We start from the raw sequence: 24,908 nt of genomic DNA, 5'->3' as shown, positions 1-24,908 counted from the left end.
TGATAGCTCGCCTCGGGTCTTCACTTTCTAATCAATAGCAGTATCACCTTTACTTATTTAAGATGTTGGCTCATTATGTACAGCACTTGAGGTATAATGAGAGCCTGAGGTGAAAATGTAATTAAAAAGATAATATCATCTTCTACTCAAGTCATCTACTGAATACTGAATATTACAAGTCTGTTAATGTCAAAAGTAAAGCCTGACTCATGGACATTAAATATGAATGGAGAATTACACTTTTCTATGACGGATAGCTCGCCTCACGTCAACTCTGTCTACTATGTTGGGATCAATAACACGATCTCCATTTATTTAAGATGTTAGTTTAAAAGGTTCAGCGCGCTCATCAAACAGGGAAGCAGAGATTGATTTTCGGTGTGTAAACCTTGTCAAATTTATTCAAGCTTTCACGGTGATCCTCAAGGTATTACCCTTTATTTGTGTTAATTAGGACCGCTTGTTTCATACTCCGTGTTCACACTGGTTTATGCATACGATAAAGATTTCATGACAGCTGCACTCGCCGAGGCTCACTTCAGACTGAAAAAGAGCTTTCAGCATCACCAAAGCGTAAGTGGAAGTTGATATGTAAAGCCACCCCATTTCTTATTCCTTTGTCTCCTCATGATATTCAAATACACTCGATTTATTCAGCAATGCAGCCCACTGAAGCTGAGCCTGTGTAGATAATGGTGTATTTGTGAGACATTTTCAAAATGAGACCAAAGTGTAAAGTCCCTCCACCGGTCCCTGTAATGCCGTAATGTTCATTATACAACAGAATGATGACAATTTTTCGACACTCCAAACATTCAGCTTGATTCCGCCGTTTCTCTCCAGTGACAGCTTTCAGAAGCACCACATGAGTCTGTGTTCCTCCAGGCGGGGAAGCTTCCATCATCGCTTCCCAAATCCATGCTGTGCAGAGTTTCGTGTTTCTTTGTGGGGAGCGACCAAGTTAAAGCCTGAATGCCAAATATCAACGCTGAAGATTTTCATATAATAATTACAGTGGTTGAAGGAAGTTAGCAAAGATAAACTGAAGTCTGTGGAAGCTCGGCAACCATAAAGACCTTCTCCGATCAGTTATTTAACACCTAAGAACTCATCTCTGTACATATAATTACATATTTAGATGAGTCCCTACCTGCTTTTAAAAGACTGAAATATAACTCCACATTGTTGCTTCTTTGACAGTATGCAGATCTATTACGTTCCCAGTTTCATCTACTGTACTAGAATGCATTAAAACTGGTAGAAATGCTGCTGACTGCTCATTTCACTCATATAAACCTATTAATAAGGCAAAAAGAAGACTGGGGAGGGTGTAGAGTGCTGGGGTTGTCCATTAACTGTGGAAAAATGCAATGGAAGTTTCATAAAAACAGTTTAACCCCTTGACGTCTATCATCGCAAATTTGCATCGTACCACTTTCATTCAGACTGCAGTGAGGTAGCGTATCCATTCCCCCAATGCTGGTTTGTGCATATTCAATACGTACCTCGGAACCTTTTGCAAGCACTCGTTTCTGTTAGGACCGGTTAGACTGGGACCTAATTATTGTATATCTGTTATTATTATTGTCTGTTGTATATGTAACAGACAAATTAACAATCTCCACTATTTTAGCATCAGCTGGAAAGCAAAAACACACACAAAAATGTTTTTCTTTTTAAAAAAACTGTAAATAAATTCAGGCATCAAAGGGTTAAACTAACCAATGTCCCTGTTTTCTGTCAATGCAGGAAGACAGGGAGGATGCTGGGGTGGATGGACGGATGTAAACAGTTAATGAAAAGGGTTTTTCTAACTGTAAATGAGCTTAACCCTTTGCGCTTCAGTGTCCCGCCCGCGGTACACTTTAAGAAGCGCTAAAGTATTTTGCTTAATTGACCGACGCTGCAAACTCGATGATAGAAACATTATACACCGATGGAAAGCTTAGATTCTCATGAATCCGCCGGTATAAACCACTTTCAGATGTGATTATCACAGCGGGTAATATAAACACATTTGTCCGACAAACAACGAATATCCATCCATCCGTTCTCTATACACGGCTTCAACATACACAGCGCGACTCACATTTCCGGGTTCATTATTACACACAGATTAAAATATTCCACAAAAAACGGCCATAATCCAACCTTGGACATCCAGACGAAACAAGCCAGTAAAATATTTTGTCCAAAACATGTCTTGAAGTCGGTATAAAATCCACGAATCGGTCGTTTTCAAGGATGCGCGTCCAATATTCCCTGTATTTCTCGTAATATTTTTATTTACAAATAGAATATTAGCGATTTTTTTGTACTGAAAACGGCTGGAATTGACTGCAGCTTAAAGGGTTAATAACGTAAATGAAGTCAGGCCTCATCAACTGCAAATGGTAAATGTGGATAAAAATACAATAGTATGGCTGGGTGCTGGCATCACGCTGCATTCTCTCTGTGGAGCATCACGTGAATATATTAACATCTAAGGTAAAAAACAATACCAACACTGATTATTTTGGACATTAATATCTTTTCTCTTTTATTAAGACAAGAACTCTTCATTGTTTTGTAAAAATGTCTATTTATGAACCAATACAAAATGTGTATGGGAATGTGGAACTCCTTTTCTCCATTAATACACATTAACATTTCCCAAGTACAGCAGAGAGACAAACAGAATCAATCTGAAAACAATGACTGGTGAAACAATCAAAACTTTTTGGGAATCAAACGAGTTTCAAAAGGCGGTGGTGCATTGAAAGTGACAGTGGTACAGCCACGACAGGTTTCTGATCCTGCTTCATTCCAATAAACATTGTACTCTTTATGACCTATGTCAACACAAAGCAATACTTAACACATCTTTTACAGTGCACCAAATATTAAGAAAAATACATAAAACATGTACAACATATATTCAAAATATCTCACCAATTTTGCTTCTTGGACCTAAAATAATGTGTCGCACTTGGTTTGAATGACTGCATTGTACTTGCTTTTATGTTGTTGATAGGTGGGGCCTAAACTTTGCATTCTACCTGAGATGCAGTCACATCGGTCAGCAACGCATGAACCTGAGACAGGACGTTATCAAAAGAATTGAATGTGGAGAAAACTACCTTGGTTACACTGGAAAACCATGGTCCGTGTCTTAAAAGGTCACTGGGGATTGATTTTAAAATAAAAGACACATACGATAACCTACTCCAAATTTTGAAAAAAATTAAAGATACTCAAACTCATTTTCTATGTTGTTTTGTTCTTGCTGCTCTTCCTATTGGAGCTGTGGGGGACCAAAAACTCTCACAGGAAATAAAACACTCCTGGCATTGCGGTCCACGGAAGGTTTCATATTCACAAATAAAATATTAATGTAACAGCCTTAAGGGAGAAGACAATATTCAGTTCTATTCCTTTATTGGCAAGTACATACTTTGAAGTCTGATTTAAATGGAAGCTGCCACATGTCACTGAAGCGAAATAGTGCTCACTGTAAAATACAAATCACACAATCTCAGTCTTACAGATGAAGTGACATCTGCTCTGTGATTCATAAAGCAACGATAACAAGTCGGTTAATAGTTTGTATCAGACACCAGACCGTGAAACATCTAGCCTAATCAGTACCCCAGCCCACCCCCACCCATCCATTCAACACACACAAAACAGTGTCATCAGCATACAGTGGTAACTCAGTGGTGATTCCTTTGTGAACTTTTTAAACTCAACTTTGAACAAAAGGTACAGATGGAGAGAGGTGGACACAGCATCTTCCATCTTCGTCTGCAACATCCCTCCTTGTAACTCCCATCTACAACTGCCATACCCAATGAAAAGCTAAAAAACAAAGCCACCGCTCCACCCGGCCCACATGCTGTGTTCGAAAAATGCAAATAAAAAAAACAAACATTTAAAAAGCACAGATGCACTAAGCTCAAGAAAGGGAAATTTGCACAATGCATTTTACAAGTACCTTGGCTAACGCCTTTCGACAACCTTAAACCCCAAACTCTCAGTGTGGAAAGACCAAATGCTGTCTCCATGCATGACCATGACGTAATAAAGCTCTCACATTGGTAATGTGTTGCAATCGGAGTTGACAGAATCTAATCAAATGCTTTAACATGGCAATGAAGTAGAGAATGGCAGCTGAGTGTGTGCACACAGCAAGCAACGCTGTCCAAAAGAATCTCAAATAGGGTGATGGAAGTAGTGTTCAGGTTCTGTCAGCGTAAACAGTGGATCTGACCCATGCTGATATGCGTCATGGTGATTTAGAGAAATCTTTCATCACCGCTATAGCAGGAGAGGACATCTGTTGTGCCGATCAAGTGTTGTCCGAAAACGTCCCAGTGGACAAGTATCATTACTGGACGCTTAACGTTCCTATGACTGAGCGGTGGCAGATAAGATAATCTTTTATTAGGATGGTTGATATGTGCTTTCCATCCCTGAAACAGGAAACCTTCATGGAGCCATGGAAACACCGGCTGCATCTGATTGGACCAACGCTTTCACTTGTCTGCTGCTGGATTTCAAAAAGGACCAACATAAAAATCCTTACAAAAAAAAAAAAAAAAATCACAAAAATGTGTTTCTGAGGTGCATCTGTTTTAGTTTTACTCAACAACAGTTCATTTAAACCTGTTTTTGGAGTTTCCAGGATTGTCGATTTTGCTTGAAGTAGTCTGGACCTCAACTTTATGCAAATGAGGAACACGTGTGTCTTGAGAAACCCAGTGTGGAGCTACCAGAATGAAGCGCACAGTTCCTTACACTGACAGTTAATGGGAACAGTGGAAATGGTGAACTATCGTTTTATGACATTGTAGTGAACGGTTCGACTGATTCAGGTAGCTACACCGCTCTTTCATGTCCTGTAAAGTTTGACACCTTGTCTGCTCATGTGTAAGCAATTAACTCAATAATAAACTATTAATAATAATAACTCATACATAATTACATTGATATGAGATGATTAATACTCAAAGAATTCTCATTTGCATAAAGTTAGTTTTTCTGATCTTAATTTAGAATAAATGTTCAAAACAAAACTGGGAAGCTTTGTGTGGCATATTAAACTAAAGAAATTATACTTCTGCTTTTACATTTAACTGTGCAGATGATGGACAAACTTTAGAAATAACTGCCACTTCTGTTTCAGTTTGCCTTATTGATTCCGGTGTTTTAATTTTCAATCGAAAAACCTCAGGGATACGTTCTTCTTCCAATAACACCCGAGGAATGGTTGAGTTGATATGTTTATCAGCTGCACTGATGAAATGTTCACACTTTCACTGTTTCAAACTTTGGAGGTGAAAAACTGCGACCTCACAGCTGTCACATAGAGAGAGGACTCATTAAGCGAGCTGCTTGCTGTGTGAACACATAATAATGAAAAAACACTGCCGCCAGTAGACCCACACCGCCATGTTAAGAAGCCAGGGCATTAATGCAGACCATGGATAAACACCACGGAGCAACAACACGTGTATTAAGTTATGTTACAGACAATTAATTACTTTTGGCATCCTCAGTGCTCCCCAGCTGGCACAGCAAAACAGACTCCAGTTCAGTTTTGGCAGGTGATGCAGAAAGCAAGATAGAGAAGCAAAAAGAATGGGCTTCGGCACGCACGTACATGCAAACGATATCGAACATTTAAGCGCTGAAACGCTGCTGCTGCTGCATCCAAGCGAAACCATAAATATTCAGATTGTGTGATGGAGGCCTGTCTCTCAGAGCATTTCAGTTAGAAGACGTTTCCTTTGATTTACAGTTTGACGAAACTCACAATGAGCGTGATACAATAAAATCCACAAAGGTACTCCATTGTAATTCTAGTAAGTTGTAAAAAATATTTCTTAGTAAGGATTAGTGTACAATACAGCTGTGATTCCATTGGATAGTGTGTCTGTGATGAGGACCTGCACCGCCGTTTCATGTGCTCCTAACTTAAATTTGAATGCTTGGAGTTTGGTTAAGGCTGTTTTCTCCTCTTGGTAAAGTTATGTACACTACACCAGCATCCTTTGGCTGCTGACTGGCCAATATTAACACCAAATATTTTTTCTCTCACCCCCCCCCCAAGCCTTTTTTTAATACTACAGAATGTGCCAAAAAACTGTTTTAAGACAATTTACATTTTCTTACTTTCCCATTTGTAAGAAAAAAAATATTGTGGGGTGAAAGCAGATGGAAATCAATTGAAACTCATCATTACAACTCAATAAAAGCCGGTGGGAAAACAGGCTCTCCACTCAGCCTAATAGAAGAAAAATAAAAGCGAACAGAGGAAGAAATCAAAATAATGAAATGGCAGCATGCTGGGGAAAATAACGCACTCCTTCTCTTTACTGAGAAAGGTAACAGTAGCAGAGTGGCAGAGCTGCTCTGAACAACAAACTGAGGCTCTGAAATGGACTTAAAATGGAATTTGCCTGACAGAATGTAAAGATCCATTATCCTTTGCTGCCTTCTTTTTGATTATGTGTGGAGGTCGGGGTCCAGTACAACCAACCTGTCTCTCCTTTATGTCCATTGTACAATGATATGAAAAGCATCCCATGCATTGTTGGAGCTGTCAAAAGTTGAGGGAAAAGAGAAGGAAGTAATGGCTTGAGACAAATCACAGTATACTTGGATAGAATTTCTGTTACGTGGGAGAGGATGCATGTGTGCCGACACATTTAGAGAAAACGGATAAAGTGGCTGTGTAGTTTCACCCTCATACAAAAGCCAACAGCACATCGATAATTACGAGTGGGAAGATGAGACGGGAGCAACGAGGTTATGCAAACGATGATCAACACAAATGCAAAGTATGGACAGAACCAAAAGATTTAGAACAAGGCACAGAATTTTCTGCAAATGGTTGAACTAAATAAAATTCGTACCAGCAGTTAGGGAGGTGTCGAATGGTGAAGCTCTCTACAGTGATTTCTGGCACCCTCCCACCCCCGACCCGACCCCCGTGACCGAAAACCCCGGACCCCCAACATTTTTTGTCCTTTTTTGATTTTGATTTTTTTTTTTAAACACACAAAACATTCCATCTACATCTGCAGACTAGACTAAACAACGGCTTAAAACCAGGCCTTCCTTTAAAACCCACGTCTCTCTCCTTGACCCCTCTACTCTCACTAAACCCTCCATCAACCTCCACCTCGTCTTCCTGCCCCCCGTCCCCGGAAAAACGGCTCAGCGTCCAAAGGAGGACAACTAGAGTGAGGGGTCCTGTTTGATTAGATGTAGTACTCCTTCTTTTCGTCCGAGTTGGTGTGGCCGCCCTCTGCGTTGATGATGGCTGTATCTGCATCCGCTGCATCGTCTGCTCCTTTGGCTTCATGTGTGAAGTAGGTACCTGAGGATGAGGAGGAGGACAGGGTCACGGACTGGATAATAGCCTGCTGCTCAGATGATACCAAAGATTAAAATCTGCCCCTCCATCTCGCAGCACCTAATTATGCAAATCCTTCGCCGTGTCGCCATTTACATACCCCCATCCCCACCAAGTTATAATATTCAAATTGTACAACATTTTCAGCCTTTTTTCTTTTTTAAACCGACAATTGGCACGTGAAAATCAGGGTTGGAAATGATCTCGAGTGCGGGGAAGAGCTTGGTGCACACCTTCAAATTAACCTTGTCAAGTTCAGTAGAAAAAGAAAAAAAAAAAAAAGGAACTAGTCGGCCACTTCAAACCCAATTTACAAGATTTATTCACGTCGCTTCACGGCAGAGTGTGGTGATGATGGTAATATTCGAGATTGGATGTGGAAGGGAAGTGGCAAATGTGGAAAAAAATAAAAGCACAGAAGCTGTTTTGAAAAAAAAAAAGGGCTCAGAATGGAAAAAAGAACAGTGACCTGGTATACGTGGAGATTCTTGTTTAATCTGACATTTTAACTTGGTTTGCTTACAGGCATCAACCTATAACTGGTAAAGTTTTGATTCTTCAACATCAATTTGAAGAGTCTTACCAGAAATTTGTGATAACGTGACTATTTCCAGTTAAAACTCATCTCTGGTTGTCGATTTAACCTCTAAAACTCGTCTCCGGTTGTCGATTTAACCTCTAAAACTCGTCTCCGGTTGTCGATTTAACATCTAAAACTCGTCTCCGGTTGTCGATTTAACCTCTAAAACTCGTCTCCGGTTGTCGATTTAACCTCTAAAACTCGTCTCCGGTTGTCGATTTAACCTCTAAAACTCGTCTCCGGTTGTCGATTTAACCTCTAAAACTCGTCTCCGGTTGTCGATTTAACCTCTAAAACTCGTCTCCGGTTGTCGATTTAACCTCTAAAACTCGTCTCCGGTTGTTGATTTAACCTCTAAAACTCGTCTCCGGTTGTCGATTTAACATCTAAAACGCATCTCTGGTTGTTGATTTAACCTCTAAAACTCGTCTCCGGTTGTTGATTTAACCTCTAAAACTCGTCTCCGGTTGTTGATTTAACCTCTAAAACTCATCTCCGGTTGTTGATTTAACCTCTAAAACTCATCTCCGGTTGTTGATTTAACCTCTAAAACTCATCTCTGGTTGTTGATTTAACCTCTAAAACTCGTCTCCGGTTGTTGATTTAACCTCCAAAACGCATCTCTGGTTGTCGATCTAACCTCTAAAACTCATCTTTGGCTGTTGATTTAACCTCTAAAACTCATCTTTGGTTGTTGATTTAATCTCCAAAACGCATCTCTGGTTGTTGATTTAACCTCTAAAACTCATCTCTGGTTGTTGATTTAACCTCTAAAACTCGTCTCCGGTTGTCGATCTAACCTCTAAAACTCATCTTTGGTTGTTGATTTAACCTCTAAAACTCATCTTTGGTTGTTGATTTAACCTCTAAAACTCATCTTTGGTCGTTGATTTAACCTCCAAAACTCATCTTTGGTTGTTGATTTAACCTCTAAGCCTCATCTCCGTGCATCCCAGTTACACATTTTGAGGTGTTTTTCAAATAAAATAATCCATCCAAACCTTAAAATGGCTTCTATGTCCCTCTATACAATGGAATATTCTAATATTGCAGTTATTTAGTCGTTTTCAGGACAGTCATCTGCAGTTTCATTGTGGACATGCCAAGCCATTGTGCTGGCTGCTTATTATGCTCATGATACGTCTTTTGGATGTATGAAACACCATTTGGACGTGTTTACAAGATTAAAACATTATTTAAGGTGATTTTTCAGACAGCTCTGCTATTCTCAAGGTTATAGGTCACTTCAGATAAATATGTTGTCGACTAATTATTGGAAAGTTTCCAACGGAGGCAGTTAAAAGTCATTGATAATTCTTTTCTAAGTGGCTGCTCCAGTCTGAGCATTGTGCTGCACAGGTGTGACCACCAGAACAAGCCAGGAAATCTCTCTCCTTGTGATTATTGTTATTATTCTGCTATGAATATTCATTTGTGGTCTCCAAGGACTTTGTAACTCGTTAACTGTTTACCACTCATACCTTAAACAATTAGTCAAAGTGACCTCGGCTTCGTTTGTAAACTCGGCATCCGGTTGTATTTTCTAATGGAAATGGTTGTGAACAGCCTGAGAGTAAAACAGTGACAATAATCCAGAAGTGAATGTTTGACTGAGTTTCCATAACTTTGTGTGAACCAAAGTTAGCGCTGAGATCTGGCCAAGAATCATGAACCAGACAGGATGCAAAAGTAAACTGTCTAAATGTGGAGAAAAGGGCACTAGTTGGACCTTTGGCGATCCCTAATAGACTGGAAAACAGTGCCGAGTATGGTGGCTCGAGGTGGAACAGAGATGTCAGTTTTTAAAGTGTGAGGGCAGCGTTTCACATTTCACCTTGGCTTTCTCTTTAAACTTAGTTTGACTAACCTGGGGGTTTGTTTGTGACTTCTCTGAGCATCTAGCTGCTCTCGCTTCTTTCCTACTCAATCTCCATGTTAAAGTCGCTGCAGCTCTAGATGACAGTGGCATCTGATAGGCTGTGGTGTTATGTGACCCTTACAGCTGCACTTCCTTGAATATCCACTAGAGGCAGACAACAGCATGTCAGTCCCCATAGAATCCAGGGTTAAAATGCAGGACTTCTTCTTCTGTTGTTTTAAAACTGCTAAATTTCCTTCTTTTAAAATTTTTACAACTTTATATTTTATATTGTTTATTTGAAAGTGTTTTAACTCCATTTACTTTGTACGGTGTCTTCGGGCGCACTGAAAGGCGCCTATAAATAAAATGTTTTATTATTACTTTACTGTAGAAATGAAACAGTTTCTGTCTCTGTAGCTGATATCTTTGTTCACGATAACTGCACAGGCAGTGGGCTGTTAATGTAACTCACCTGTTTAACTGTATTCAGGTTTAAAGGTGAGGTAATTAAAGGCACTTTTAGTGACGTCAAAACTAATCTGTCCATTTTTATATGCAGACAGTGATAATGATGGCCAAAAAATACAAAAAGAAGATTGGATTTAGAATAGTCACAGGTCGAAGAGGTTGTTCATGTTTGGAAAGAAAAAAAAGCCAGAAAAACAAGATGCAAAAAGAAAAAAAAAGAAAAAAGAAACCAGAAATGCCCTCGTAAACATAATAAAGAACAAAACCTGATTTTTGAACAGAGGTGGGACACTGAGGGTCAAAACTGGAGTTAAGACAGATATTTAAAATGAGCCATTTATTATTTATTCTTCCCATAAAAATATAAATCCCCTCATGAATATATGACAGGAGGTAGATTAACATTCATGTGAATATTGATTTATTTTCCAAATGCCAAAGCTGATCTCTCCTAACTTCAGTCTTGAAACTCGTCTCCTTTTCAAAAATGAAGTTCTGTTCAGTATTCTGTGAAATCCTGACCAAGAGCCAACAGATGCCTCGAAATCATTTTGAAGTTTTCTGCATTTAACTGTTGTGTTCCTGTAGTTTTAAATAAGTGTGTTTTCTCACTACATTGTCCCTTAAACCACACATTATGCTCACAAGACAACTGTAGAAATGTGACTTCTAAACAGAGTTCCTGTTTTAAACTGCGATCTACAATAAAGCTACTGTTATGCAAAGTCAAAATAATGGAATTCTGACTCTTTTTCCTCCTGACATACTTCTTTTTAAAGAATTTTACAAGCAGATAATTGTCTTTAAATCAACTCTAGTTGTAAAATTCTACACCTGCCGTTAAAAATCACAGGATAAGTTTCTCTAACAAACCGTCCAGCCTTCAGCGTTAATCGATCATGAAGCTTACAGGATGCTTTTCTTTACTAATCTGGTTCATTCTGCACAGAGACCACATCCAGACCAGCAGGTTGACGGGAGAAAAGCTAAACTTTATCGGCAGTCGGAGGTAACGGTGTGACAACGTGAAGCTGAACGTAGCAGGAATATTACTGCAGACACACAAACAGCCCACATGTTTGACAAACATCTGACGGGAAACTGAGTCCACCTTAAATAAAATAATAATGCACCTTTAATTTGCCTCATTTACACGACTTCCCCTCTGAAGTGCTTAATGTGGCCGAGTCCATTTCCTGCTGCATGAGAAATATCCAAGTGTGAAATTTGTTATAGATTCTAATTATTTCTGTGTTATGAGGGCGGCATACAGGATTTGCTATACTATTCAGCAGGACTGCATGAAAAATGTAATTTTACTCCTCATCAGTAACCCGTAGCCTTAATAGCCGTCTCTCCATCATTCGGATCGCATCCATCTAATGATGTATGAAGAAAAAAGTAAAGAGGCTTCACTTGATCGAGCTTTCAGCCTGCGGGTGCTTCAGAGGAAATCAGAGAGCTGCTATTAAAAGGTAGTGATTGAAAAATATTAATGATAAACAGTGTATTTAAATACTGTTTATAGCAGGTGTGTAAGATGTGCATCTATAAACATGACAATATTTTAAAAATAATACCCAGGACCCAACTCTGAGCTCCAGAATCTCCTGAAGGACAGGAGATTTTTAGAAAGTTGCTCAAAACAGAATTAATCAGAGCCAGAAATGGTAAAAACAGAAAGAATTTGAAACTTTCCAGCGGGCCTTGAACCACCCATCAGTGCCGTAGAGTTGGATAAAACTTTCCAACGGGCCTTGAACTACCCATCAGTGCCGTATAGTTGGATAAAACTTTCCAGCGTGCCTTGAACCACTCATCAGTACCGTATAGTTGGATAAAACTTTCCAACGGGCCTTGAACTACCCATCAGTGCCGTATAGTTGGATAAAACTTTCCAACGGGCCTTGAACTACCCATCAGTGCCGTATAGTTGGATAAAACTTTCCAACGGGCCTTGAACTACCCATCAGTGCCGTATAGTTGGATAAAACTTTCCAACGTGCCTTGAACTACCCATCAGTGCCGTATACTTGGATAAAACTTTCCAACGTGCCTTGAACTACCCATCAGTGCCGTATAGTTGGATAAAACTTTCCAACGGGCCTTGAACTACCCATCAGTGCCGTATAGTTGGATAAAACTTTCCAACGGGCCTTGAACTACCCATCAGTGCCGTATAGTTGGATAAAACTTTCCAACGGGCCTTGAACTACCCATCAGTGCCGTATAGTTGGATAAAACTTTCCAACGTGCCTTGAACCACCCATCAGTGCCGTATAGTTGGATAAAACTTTCCAACGGGCCTTGAACCACCCATCAGTGCCGTATAGTTGGATAAAACTTTCCAGCGGGCCTTGAACTACCCATCAGTGCCGTAGAGTTGGATAAAACTTTCCAACGGGCCTTGAACTACCCATCAGTGCCGTATAGTTGGATAAAACTTTCCAACGGGCCTTGAACTACCCATCAGTGCCGTATAGTTGGATAAAACTTTCCAACGGGCCTTGAACTACCCATCAGTGCCGTATAGTTGGATAAAACTTTCCAACGGGTCTTGAACTACCCATCAGTGCCGTATAGTTGGATAAAACTTTCCAACGGGCCTTGAACTACCCATCAGTGCCGTATACTTGGATAAAACTTTCCAACGGGCCTTGAACTACCCATCAGTGCCGTAGAATTGGATAAAACTTTCCAACGGGCCTTGAACTACCCATCAGTGCCGTATAGTTGGATAAAACTTTCCAACAGGCCTTGAACTACCCATCAGTGCCGTATACTTGGATAAAACTTTCCAACGGGCCTTGAACTACCCATCAGTGCCATATAGTTGGATAAAACTTTCCAACAGGCCTTGAACTACCCATCAGTGCCGTAGAATTGGATAAATCTAAGCTTTTAATCGGGTTCTTTAATCAAACACTTTATTTTACATATTTTGGCAAAAATAAAGCATTTGCTGAATCCAGATTTTGTAAAAAGAAATAATTCGGTGCTCTTTGGTGCAACCAGGAAGCCATTAGTGATCCAGATGAAAGCAAAAGTCCCATGACAAAAAAATGTAAGTTTTTTTTTCTAAACTTTTGAAGATCAAACACAGAATATTGCCAGATTTATCATTTCCTTTATGACTGCTTTTTCTTTTTAAATTTATCAGTTAAATGAAATTAAAACACTGTAAAATTGTGACAGAGTTTGAGTTAATCTGATATTTTAGCTTTTTACACACAACAGATAGAAAACAAATGTAAATATCTGCAGCATGTAGAGTCAGGATTTTTCCAGTCTGGGTAACATTCGTGGTCAGTAGGAAAATATTGTATATGCTGATTTTAATTTTTCCATTTTTTGTAAAATAAATAACCGAAGAAAACGCAAAGATTTATTTCATCCCAACTGTGTTTTTCTGCACAAAACAAGGTTGAATTCTGTCCATTTCTGGCCGTGTTGGTGAAGGATTTAATGTGTTGTGAAAACGAGCCCACAGAGATCTGCAGGGTTCAGAAGGCTAAGGAGAATCCTATATTATTCCTACAAGTATGCGGCAGAAAGTACATTCTATTATTTCTGCAGCCTTCTGTTCCTCTGGTGAATAATTACCGCGACTGTCCAGAGCTTCTCTTAGACCAACAGGTCGAATCAACTGTCACACATCTGAATGCATTTTTCTGCAGTAAGTTTGTGAGAAGAGCCAAAATGATGACATTATAGCTCGTATTATCACCATATTCAGCAGAAACACTGTCTCTACTGCTGATAAATCTGTTTTCTCACCTTTGTGTCTCGCAAAGTAGCGTCCCAAGACGATGAGTAGACAGAGCATGGCGAACACCACGACGGCCACCACTCCTCCGATGACTGCATGGTCCACCGTTCTGGGAGCTCCTTCTCCAGCTCGAGAATCTGGAAGCACAAAGGAAGAAAGAAAAGCCGTCCTGTTAAAGCTCCTTCTCACACTGTGGGAACAGCAATCAGCCACATCCCTACAGGGACGTCTGACAGTTAAACGTGATGGAGATGTAGATTAGACTTAATGCCAGACATTTAAATGTACCAACGATGGAACCGGCTGCTTTTACAAGACTGAGACACGATCGTCTTGGTTGTCTGCTGCCGTGGGCTTAACTCATATACACTTCAGTAAATCTAGAGCTGCCCGGTCTGAGTGCTTTTCCTGTTCATAAAACTAAATGGATCCAGTAGTTAGAAGGAAATAAACATTCATAGACAAAAAGTCAGAGAAAGATCATTATTTTCATGCAATGACGTCGGTAGCAACAAAGACAAAGGAAGACATGTCACATAGAAACTGCAAAAACTAAAAGAATCATTTGATATTCATATTTCTGATGGTCCTTGAACTACTCATCTGTGATGCAGATGGAAATTGGTGGTATTTACAGTAAAAGTGAATATCTAAGCTGTATCTAAAAATTCATATCTATAAATCTGAGCATAAAATTGATTGGGATATTTCACCGAAATCCCTTCATGTCTCATTTAAACATTTGCTGAAAATAAGCCGTTTATTCTTGCCAGATCTTGGAAAAACTAAAAATTCGGCACTCCTCAACACAACAGATGAGCAGCTGATATCTCAGGGAAAACCAGCAAACATGGGACAAAAATTCAGGAAGTTTTTGGTTTAACTGCAGGAAGTGTTTATGCAGAGCAGAAGAGAGACAAGTATTAAAGCCAATTAAATATCTGTAGTATGCAGAGTCTTTATTTTTTCCAGTATTGTAACAAAATATAGTACATTTAATTACAAACCCCCCCCCCCACTACAAACGTTTTTATGCACACAACAAAGCATTCAGGACTTCAGCAGTCTGGGAAAAGTTCATCATTTAGTTTTTTAACTTTCAGAGCAGAAGTTCAGTGAAAAGAGGTCTGTGAGCGGACAACAACCTGAAGCGGTGGTTGTAATGCGATGTGAAAGTTATTGATCAGGTGAAGGGATCCATGACGACCCCAACTTAATATCCGTTTGTGGACCTGATTGCTCCTTCACGGGACAAAGGAGCTGCATGTTTTCACCACCACTGTGCTACAGGAAGGACAGTGAAGAGGATGGGGGAGGTGGCGCTGAGATGTGACCTAAAATTAATGCTGTATTCACTCTTTCATTCAACCGTTTGAAGTGTAAAACCTGCCGGGTTATCTGGGCGTGAAACTGTCAAAACGGAAAGAATAATCGGATTTCCAACTGTCCTTGAACTCCTCATCTGTGCAGTTCCATTGGAAAACCAAATCTAAGCATTTAATTGTCATATTTCTGAGCAAGAAAATAAACAGTTTGCTCTAACTAGATTCGGTAAAATAGAAAATATTTTGTTCTTCTTGCCACAGCTGTGAAGCCATCAGTGATTCGGCTTTGACCAACGGTCACATGATGAAAAACCAAAGAATATTCAGCTGAACTGCAGGCAGCGTTGGACAGAATACATAGGAGACGTATGAAACAAATAAAAAATTTAAGTAATAAAGCATCGATAAATAAACACTGCAAAAAATTACAATCAATTTACTGCAATTAGACCGATTTTCTCAGTTTTGCTCAATTGTGTCACAACAAGCAATATCTAAAAAATAAATATCCTTTAGGATGCTAAATAAAAGAAAAAATGTCAATAACATTGACACCAAAAATCAGTATTTTTATAAATGGTAATTCATTCATTCACAACATTTGACGATAAAATAACTGTATTTAAATAAACAAAAAATATTTTACAGATACTGAATGAATGCTATGAATATTAGTAATTTAAAAAAGGTAGTTCTTTTTTTAAAAATTGCCATTTAACAGATTTTTTGTATTGTTACAGAAAATACTGAGCAAAACGGCAGGAAAAGGTTTTCATATGGACTGTAAAAAAACAATGTTCCCAGCAATAACCTATATTTATGCAAATAGTAATTTGTTTGTTTACATTATGACAGTTTTTCTGCACGTATATGAGCTGAAAATATTACTTTATTGATATTTACTATTATTGCCACTGCTTCTACAGTTTGTGAACAGAATTCGAATATTTCTTCATGATTTCCTGAGTGTAAAGTCTACATATTGAAGTGCAAAATGAACCCACAGTAAAACAGGAGCAAACAAATGGGTAATACCATGGATCATTTGCACATTTTTTCACTTTCAGGCTACTTGGGCATGACTTCACCGTAAACTTATGCCACTTCAGTTTTTACAGAAAATTAGAAAGTCAGGAGAAAAACAGCAGTAATGACTTCACGAGCAGCAGATCTACCACCGACTAAACCTCCACATGCTTCTCCAGGTTCTGCTGACTGAGCTCCAAAGAACAGAGCGGGTTGATTAAGGAAGAACACCAACAGGCGGAGGAACATCGCGGATGACATGACGAAGCCACCACCTCCTGCAGCACCGACCTGAGAGGGAGGAACTTCCTGTCAAACCCAACAAAACATTACCTGATGGATCTAATGGGTTATTCTGACTTCAGATTTTCTTTTTTAGAGCTGGGCAGATTCAATTAAACTGAGCAGGAATCCTTCTGACATCCAATTCGCTCTTGTCAGGCCGCTGAGCTGTGCTTTAACACACTTTCCTATTACGATGTTAATGTGGACTCTGGCTTTGGGGGGGAGGCGAGGGGTCGGGGTGGAGGTGGCTCAGATTGGTTGCGGAGGATCAATCTTGATTGTCCACATCAAACTTTGCAGGTTTTAAATTAATTTAAGGGGGAAGGGAGGCAGGGAAGGCATCAAAGTCTCTCTGCATAATATCCTGTTGCTTCGTATAATAATAACCAGCTCTGCTTTATGAATTTACACGCATAAACAAGCTAAAGTTAACCAGCATTCTCACTGAAACAGGGGAAACTTACTGTTTTCTCTCTATTGGAGCTGGTAATATGCATGTTTTTTTTGTGATTTCATCTTCATTTGAACCCAACAATGAAATAAAATCTCAATAATCTGGGTCAGGAACTGCTATCATGACACATTGAACAAACAAATATGTCGCCTCTGTTCTCTAAACAACAGACACAGAACGTCTGCTCGTCAGTAAACCCTCCTAATTCTAACGGCGCCTGATGTTTTCTGCTGCAACAGGAGGTCACTGCAGCAGCATCAACAGCTCCTGGTAGAGTGACAAAGCCAACAATTTCTGTCTTAATCAAACCAAAGAAAGCATAAAAATGGAAGCCTTTAATGAGTCCTGTTGTCTGGATGTGGAAGCACTCAGTTCCAGTCGAACCGCATAAAACAGTCCGCATGTCGTTCTGTCACTTATGAGCAATTACTGTCACCCAGCAGAATCCAGTACATGTGTGGCATTATCTCACACGGGGAGTCAAACTTCTAAGTGCACGGGTTGTTGTTTTAGCAATCAAAGAGGTGAGAATTCCTTTGCAATTACAGTTATTGCCGTTTCCTTAAAAGTCACGTCTGTGGCAGATAAAAAGCTTCTAAATTCCACATCAAAACAGGGACTGTGACAGTCTTTACTTGAACTGCAGCTTTTGGTATGAATCACAAAACAAGAGGAAAATTAAAGTGCATCCTCCACAAACAGCTAATATCTTAATGTGGCTGCAGACATTCCTAAAACCATGTTAAAGAGGATGGCTCATGTAGCGAGCACTGCTGGGACTTTTAGCCCGTTTTATTCATGGTTTTGGGTCAGCTCTGGTCATTTCTACAGCTTTGTTTCCAGCAGCAGAGCAGCTGTTGACTGGAATCATCCTTCTCTGAAAACATGGGAGATGCTGGTGGAGACCAAAATAGAGCTAAAACAGATGTGAATTACAGCTTTTACATTCATCGGGGACCAGAAATACTAACAGTAATGTGATAATGTTGGATTGGGCTTAAGGTTAAATTATCATAAAAAAGTGAATCTGTCAGCAAGGGTGCCAGAAGAAGACATTAAAAACAATAAAAAACCAACAAAAACTGTACGTACATTGACCCTAAATAAGATCAAACAAATATAAAATATAAAAATTGTGTCCTTTTACAGCCAGCCATAGTAAAAGAAGAGAGTTATTTAGAAAAAAATACAGATTTTTCGTCCTGACAGTATGTTTGATGCAAAATTCTGATTATTTATTCTACAATAATTGCCAAATCCTGGAATCAGCATGTCCAACATGTCTTCAAGGGCCCACAGTTATCACTAAAACTGGAAAACCAACTTATATTACAGACATTATACCACTTGTATTGTGGAAACACAGCCTGCAGTTCAACTGAAAAGCTCCTGATCATTTTTCGCTGTCTCTTGGTTGTAGCTGAGCTGAGTGCAGAATTTATTTGTCACAGAATCTGGTTACTGTGAATGGTTCATTTTTTGTGATTTTTGCAGGAAAAAGTGATTTTAAGCTTCGATCTGTGAAAGTTTACCACATGCTATGCGTCACAGATGGATAGTTAAAGGACCGAAAGTTGAAATTCTGATGCTCTTTTTTATTTTTGTCGCTTCTGGAAGATGAATGGTGTAATTTTGGTGGTTTTTATAAGATCACATGGCTTTCAAACCTGCCAGAAGAAAAGGGTTAAATTGTGATAATACCATCTGCTGCCCCCTTGTGGCCAAACATCAATGAATGCAGAGTGGAACTGTTAAATAACCGGTGATGTTTGAAGGCATCATGAGAAAACCCAAAATGTGTGAAAGACGGTTGCAGTTCTGATAACTTCACCTGCAGCAGTAATATCCGTGTTTGGCAGGTATAAAAAATATACGATACGGCAATAACTGAAAGAACAGAACAGAAAGAATAACCAGATTTTCAACTTTTCGAGGGTCCTTGAAGTACTCGTCTGTGACGTGCCATTTTATTAAAATAATACCCAAATCTAAATACATCATCAAAATCATTATATTCTATGTCTCTCGTTTACAGTTTCACCTAAAATAAAGTGTTTTCTCTGCCTAGATTCTGTAAAATAAATGATTTGGTGCTTCTTAGAGAAGCTAGGAGGCCAGAAGTAAAACAAATCATAAAAATCCAAGCCTGAAATTGGGGGATTTATTCTAGATTCTTATTTAAATATTCACTATAAATAAACTGTTTGCATTTTTCAGATTGTGTGAAAAGCAAATATTCAGTCTTCATTTGTGTAACTGATAAACCATTAGAGGCCCAGCTCTGAAAAACTGACGACTGATTGACTGGATGAACAGCAGGTTGTGTTTACACACAGCAGAGAGGAAGAATGTGGTAAAAATATAAATATCTGTAGTATTTTTATTTATTTCCAATACTGGTAACAGCTGTGGATATTTGGGGAAATGTTCTACATGTCGAGTTCATTTTTATTTTTATTTTTATGAAATAAATATGTAAAGAAATTCAACTTTTGTCTCATTCTTTCTAAACTTGTCATACAGCCATGGTAGTTTTGTTTAAAGGAAAAGGAGCTCAATGTGAGGTAAAATGAGACGAGAGAGAAAAAACAAAACAAGCTCAGAAACTGCTTGGAGTTCACAGGGTTAAAAAGGACGAAGAAAATCCATCTTAGCACTTCGTTTTCCAGCTTTCTCTACTCATGTTATTACATTTGTTTCTATCGTCAGTCTAATTTAGCCTAAACTCCACGAGCAACCCAACCAAAGGTATATTTTTCTGGTCCATTGCTGCTGTTTGAGCTCCTCTCTGTGTTTACTTGTAGTTTCACTTTGAAATGTGCCTGAAATATAAAAGATTAAAGGAGAACGGCTTCAAACAAGGTGTCCACGGGGCTAAACAAAGCAGGCAACACTCCATCGACACCGGTCATCTCATCGGGGGGGAGGAGGGAGAAACCTTACGTATGGAACGAGGAGAATCTCATTTTCATAGGACATGTTGACAGAAGCATGATTTGAGACAGAGGAGATCTCCTAATTGGATCTGCTAATCTGCTAATTAAGCATTAGTGCTTTCAGTGGTGAGCCCATACTGCCTGTAGACAGAGCGGCGCTATGTGGGCGGGTGTCAGAAGAGCACATTGGCTTGTCAAGATCCACTTCCATTGCCAACAACACTCTCGGTTAAGGAGAGAATGTAATTAAAGTCCCCGTGAACCTTTTCATTGAACCTATTTAAAAATGTCAGTTAAATCTTTTGCCTCTCGGGCAGCGCCACAGCGCTTCCATACCGAGCGATTTACAGAGTTTATTTTAAAACGAAACGTCAAAAAGTGTTTCAGCGACGCCATTTAAAAACAGGAAGGCAGCCACGGGGTCAGATAAAAAGAAATAATTAGAAATACCGTCTGTGATTCCAGAGACAGTTTAGGCACTGATTTCTGAAGAAGTTTGAAAGACTTCATTGCTGGTGATATTCACCGATCATTGAAAGCACTGACAGGTGAAAGTTCATGAACTAGACTGTCATACAGAGACTGAACACTATAGGATTTGTTAAACTGATATTATATTTGTTTACATGCAAAAAAATTGAGATTTTACGGGTTTTCAGTTTTTGTTTGCATCAGGACCACTTTAGACCAGATCCAGATCTAAACCAGTGAGCTTCTGGAACTGATTGTTGTGTGAAGGCTGAAGAGTCTTTAAAACATCATTTTTGATTTGTACGACGATCATTTTCTGTGTTTAAATGTAAAAACATGGAGATTTTACTGCTTTTTTTATTTGCATCTGGACCACTTTAGACACTTTCAGATCCAGACCAAAAATCTCCCTGCTTAGATGGCTTGATTCTAGAATAGATCACATTTTTGTACCAACACAGTTTTTACCAGTACAACCTGATCCATCCAGGGTTAGGGGCATATATCCAGTTAGTGTCCCAGTGCTAGACAGAACAGGACCCCCACAGAGGTCCCATGTTTGTGGAACAATGATCAGAGCTGTTGATGGTTTTAATGTTGTGGCTGAAGGGCGTAAATGCTACAGTAACCGGAAAAACACTGCAAGAGGAGCTCAACCAGGGAGTGATGTTCAAAGAGCGCTCTGGAAAAGTCAGTGCTGCACTTCAAAAAAGTCGGAGGCCTCGTTGGTGGGTTTGCAAAAAGCAGATTTAAAAATACAACGGTCAGAATGAACGAGCAGAGACAGAGGTATCCTGACTTTTCATCCCGGCGTGGGCCTGCATCCAGAAAACGGAGCCTCCACATATGATGGCGAATCGCACTGTGAGGGTCTTTACTGATTTAGCTTCCATTATGTTAATGGAAAAGAAAGGAGTTCATAAAAGAGTGAAGGGAGCGATTACAAGAACCGACACTGATGAGTCCAGGTTTCCAAAAACAGCATCGCAACAGAACAACCGGCGAGTTTTTCATTAAGCATAATAACAAAATAGAAATCAATTAGTGATGTGGAGGAAGAACCCGCGGATATATGGTCCCACGGTGGGAAGGAATGATGATGCACTCATTCCTTTAAATCAGGAGCGGAGTGATTTGAGGCTACGCTGCTCTAATGAAATCAAATATTGGCTTCCAAGCAGATCTAACAAAACAATCAAAGACTTCATTGGGGAATCTGTTCACGCTTTAATTTGCAGCTTGTAAATGATTAGAGTTTTCTCAGACTTTTTACATGTTTCAGAGTAAAAAGCTCTCAGTCAGTAGCTGCCTGTGTTTGGACTGTGGGAGGATATTAAACTCTAGAATATTTCTGAAGCCAAACACTGACTCTGTTCACCACTCAGTGAGATAACGGACCACTAAATGCTGCCACCGAGAGCTAAAAACAAAAACCACTTCCCAACAGTTCACAGAAGTGTGACGGCAGGTTGGGAATCGTCTGTAAAGTCCAGAACACGTTATTTCTACACAAAGACTCTCACAACCACGGAGTTGCCAGGAGACGCGCTCTAACATCACTTTGGTGTAATTAAATAAGACAAAGCAGAGAGGACAGTCAAATGCCATTTCATTATGAATTCATATCTTTTTAATTCTTTAATTTCTTCCTCGGCAAGATGGCAGTTGTAATTAGCAGTCACGTGGAGGCATTGTCTGCTGGAAATAACACATCACCGCTAGTCAGCTTCAAGTCACAAACTTCTGGACCCGCTTTTAAAATAGAGGCTCAAACTGCTGAAAAGGAGAGTGAATGTTTTCCCGTTTACACGTGGAAAAAACACAGTCAAAAGAAGCTGGTATTTCCTCTTGTTTTTGGTGACGTTTCTCATATAATACAAAAACCTTTGTACGTGGAATGAATTCCATTTTCAAACAACACAGAAACAAAGCGAATGTTCCCAGTCCATCCAAAAATAAGCCAACATTGCATTATCTCCTCAGAAACCCTGCACCTTTTTATATATATCTGATGGAGCTATTCATCATTTATCTAATCACAGCCAGTCTTCATCCAAAACGTAATATAATTATGGGCTATAACTGTTCTCAGGATATTAAGCTGTATCTAGGCCACGGCTAGCTCAATAAACACCTTCTAATAATGGCTTTTAGTGGTCTCAGGAGTGACTTATCCAAACACTGAGGACTCTCTATGGCTCCCGAGGCCAAATGAGTTTGCAGGCTTGTTGCAGAGATGCACATCAGTCCTGTTAATGGGGACAGTGTTTGGAGAAAAAAAAGCTGCCCCGTGGAGCTTCTCTCCATCCACCAGATTGCCCTTTCTTCTCTCAAGCGTGATTATCAAATCCCTTTCTCCTCCCACCGCGCTGTCAACGAGCTGCCTCCAGCCTCATCTCAACAGAACCGCCTGAGGATTTACGCTGCAGTGGTAAAAAAAAGAGTGTTGGTTTGAGTATGAGCTGGATGTTGGTTCATCTAAGAAGGACTGACGGGGATGAGGTCAAAATATCTGACAATTAGTGTGCTTAGTATAAGGTAAACGCAGAAAAAGTACAAGATAAATAAAAGAAAAACAGCCCTAAAGTGAGCCAAAGAGAAAAAATATCCAGTCAAGGTCAAAGTGACTGAAATATGAGGTGTTAAAATAAATGGAGTCCCAAAGTCAAGCCCTGCGTCTCCTCTGCTCTCGGCATATTAGTAATAATAACAGGAGAGGCTCTGTGTATTCTGGTGTGGCGAGACAGAATAGTATCAGTGAAATGACATCGGGGGCTTTGTGTAGATCTGTGTACACAGCAGACGAGCCCTGGGTGAAGGAAGGATGCCAAGAAATGAGGGGCTAATCCTGGAAAAGAAGCCAAGACAATGCTACATTTACATACATGCAGTAAACAGACGGTGGTACATTCAGTGGTCAAGGTCAGAGGCAAGCTGTTTACATCAATAAATACATAAATCAACACATGTGCAGGCAACGCCATTAGTGATACACCAACAGAGGGTTTTAAGGAACAACAGGCTGCTAATGCCTCTAAAAGACATGATTGTTCCATAAAGTCGTGTTTTCTGATCTGTTTCCTCAAACATTAGCCACTTAAAGTAACTGTTCTACCTACAAGTTAAACAGGAAGTGCACCAGAACTTTGTTTATATGATGGTATTTGGTTTAAGTGTTGAAATTATTGCAAACACAGATCAGCCACAACATTAAAACCACTGACAGGTGAAGTGAATAACATCGATCGTATCGGTTCTATGACGTGTTCTGCTGGAGAACTTGAGACTTTGATACCAAAATGAACGCTGTCCCAGAACAGGAACACTCCTTCATGAAAATAACAATCCTAAGTGTGACGGGTCTACCCCTGCAGGAAAACATACCCCACCACATCACAAGAACGTCAATCAGGAACATGACAATCGCCTGAGATGTTGATTTGACCGTTAAAGTTCCAAAGTCCCGTTCTGAACCCAGAGAACCCAAACTATCCACTGCCAGCATCCTGGTTCCAGATCCCCATAGGACACCCTGGAGGCCCTCTGGTGCCTGACCCCATAGGAGCCTTTCTGACCAACACTATCTTAGGCAGGAAATCATGATGTTCTGCCTGGTCGGTGTACATTTTATCTAAATGTGAGCTATCCATGAAGGCAAACTGCAAAATACATTCTTCTCAGGGTTGCATGACGCTGGAACAAAATGACATCATGCATATTTAATTTTTCTGCATTATACAGTGTCGTGAAAAAGTATTTGCCCCCTACAGACATCTTCTATTTTGGCATAATTATTAACCCTTGTGTTGTACTGCAGGTCAAAATTGACCCATTTTGAAGTTTGAAAATGTGGGGAAAAAGTATATTTTCACAGTGAAACTTGTGCTGTCCACATTTTTGTGAAATCTTTGAACATGTTTTGGTGGAAAAAAATGAAATGTTAAAAATGTTTCTTTAGAACAATCACAAAAACAATCAACCAAAACCCAGTGAAATTCGTAGGATTTTGGTTGTTTTTTTATGTGAATCACACTGTTCTCTGTAGAAGAGTTTTAATTCAGTCACATTAGGGGGCAAATACACACGTGGACAAAATTGTTGGTACCCCTCAGTTAAAGAAGGAAAAACCCACAATTCTCACTGAAATCACTTGAAACTCACAAAAGTAACAATAAATAAAAAATTATTGAAAATTAAATAATCAAAAACAGCCATTACTTTTGAATTGTTGATTAACATAATTATTTTAAAAAAACAAACTAATGAAACAGGCCTGGACAAAAATGATGGTACCTCTATAAAAGATTGAAAACTATTTGACCAGAGTGACATGA

The 24,908-nt window shown here is 39.5% G+C and overlaps 1 protein-coding gene across 1 annotated transcript in view; it reads right to left on the bottom strand.

Moving 5' to 3' along the window:
* Nucleotides 1–2,510: 2,510 nt before the first annotated feature.
* cadm1a (cell adhesion molecule 1a) overlaps nucleotides 2,511–24,908 on the bottom strand; it is a 488,723-nt gene continuing 466,325 nt past the window's right edge. The window contains 2 exon segments of the mRNA XM_022196138.2: nucleotides 2,511–7,363; nucleotides 14,086–14,214. Coding sequence (XP_022051830.2) covers nucleotides 7,245–7,363; nucleotides 14,086–14,214 — 248 coding nt within the window. The 3' untranslated portion in view covers nucleotides 2,511–7,244.

This window comes from Acanthochromis polyacanthus, chromosome 17, assembly GCF_021347895.1.
Source record: "Acanthochromis polyacanthus isolate Apoly-LR-REF ecotype Palm Island chromosome 17, KAUST_Apoly_ChrSc, whole genome shotgun sequence".
Lineage (NCBI taxonomy): Eukaryota > Metazoa > Chordata > Actinopteri > Pomacentridae > Acanthochromis > Acanthochromis polyacanthus.
The sequence above is the reverse complement of the archived record's forward strand: the minus strand, read 5'-3'. Positions and strand labels throughout refer to the sequence as shown.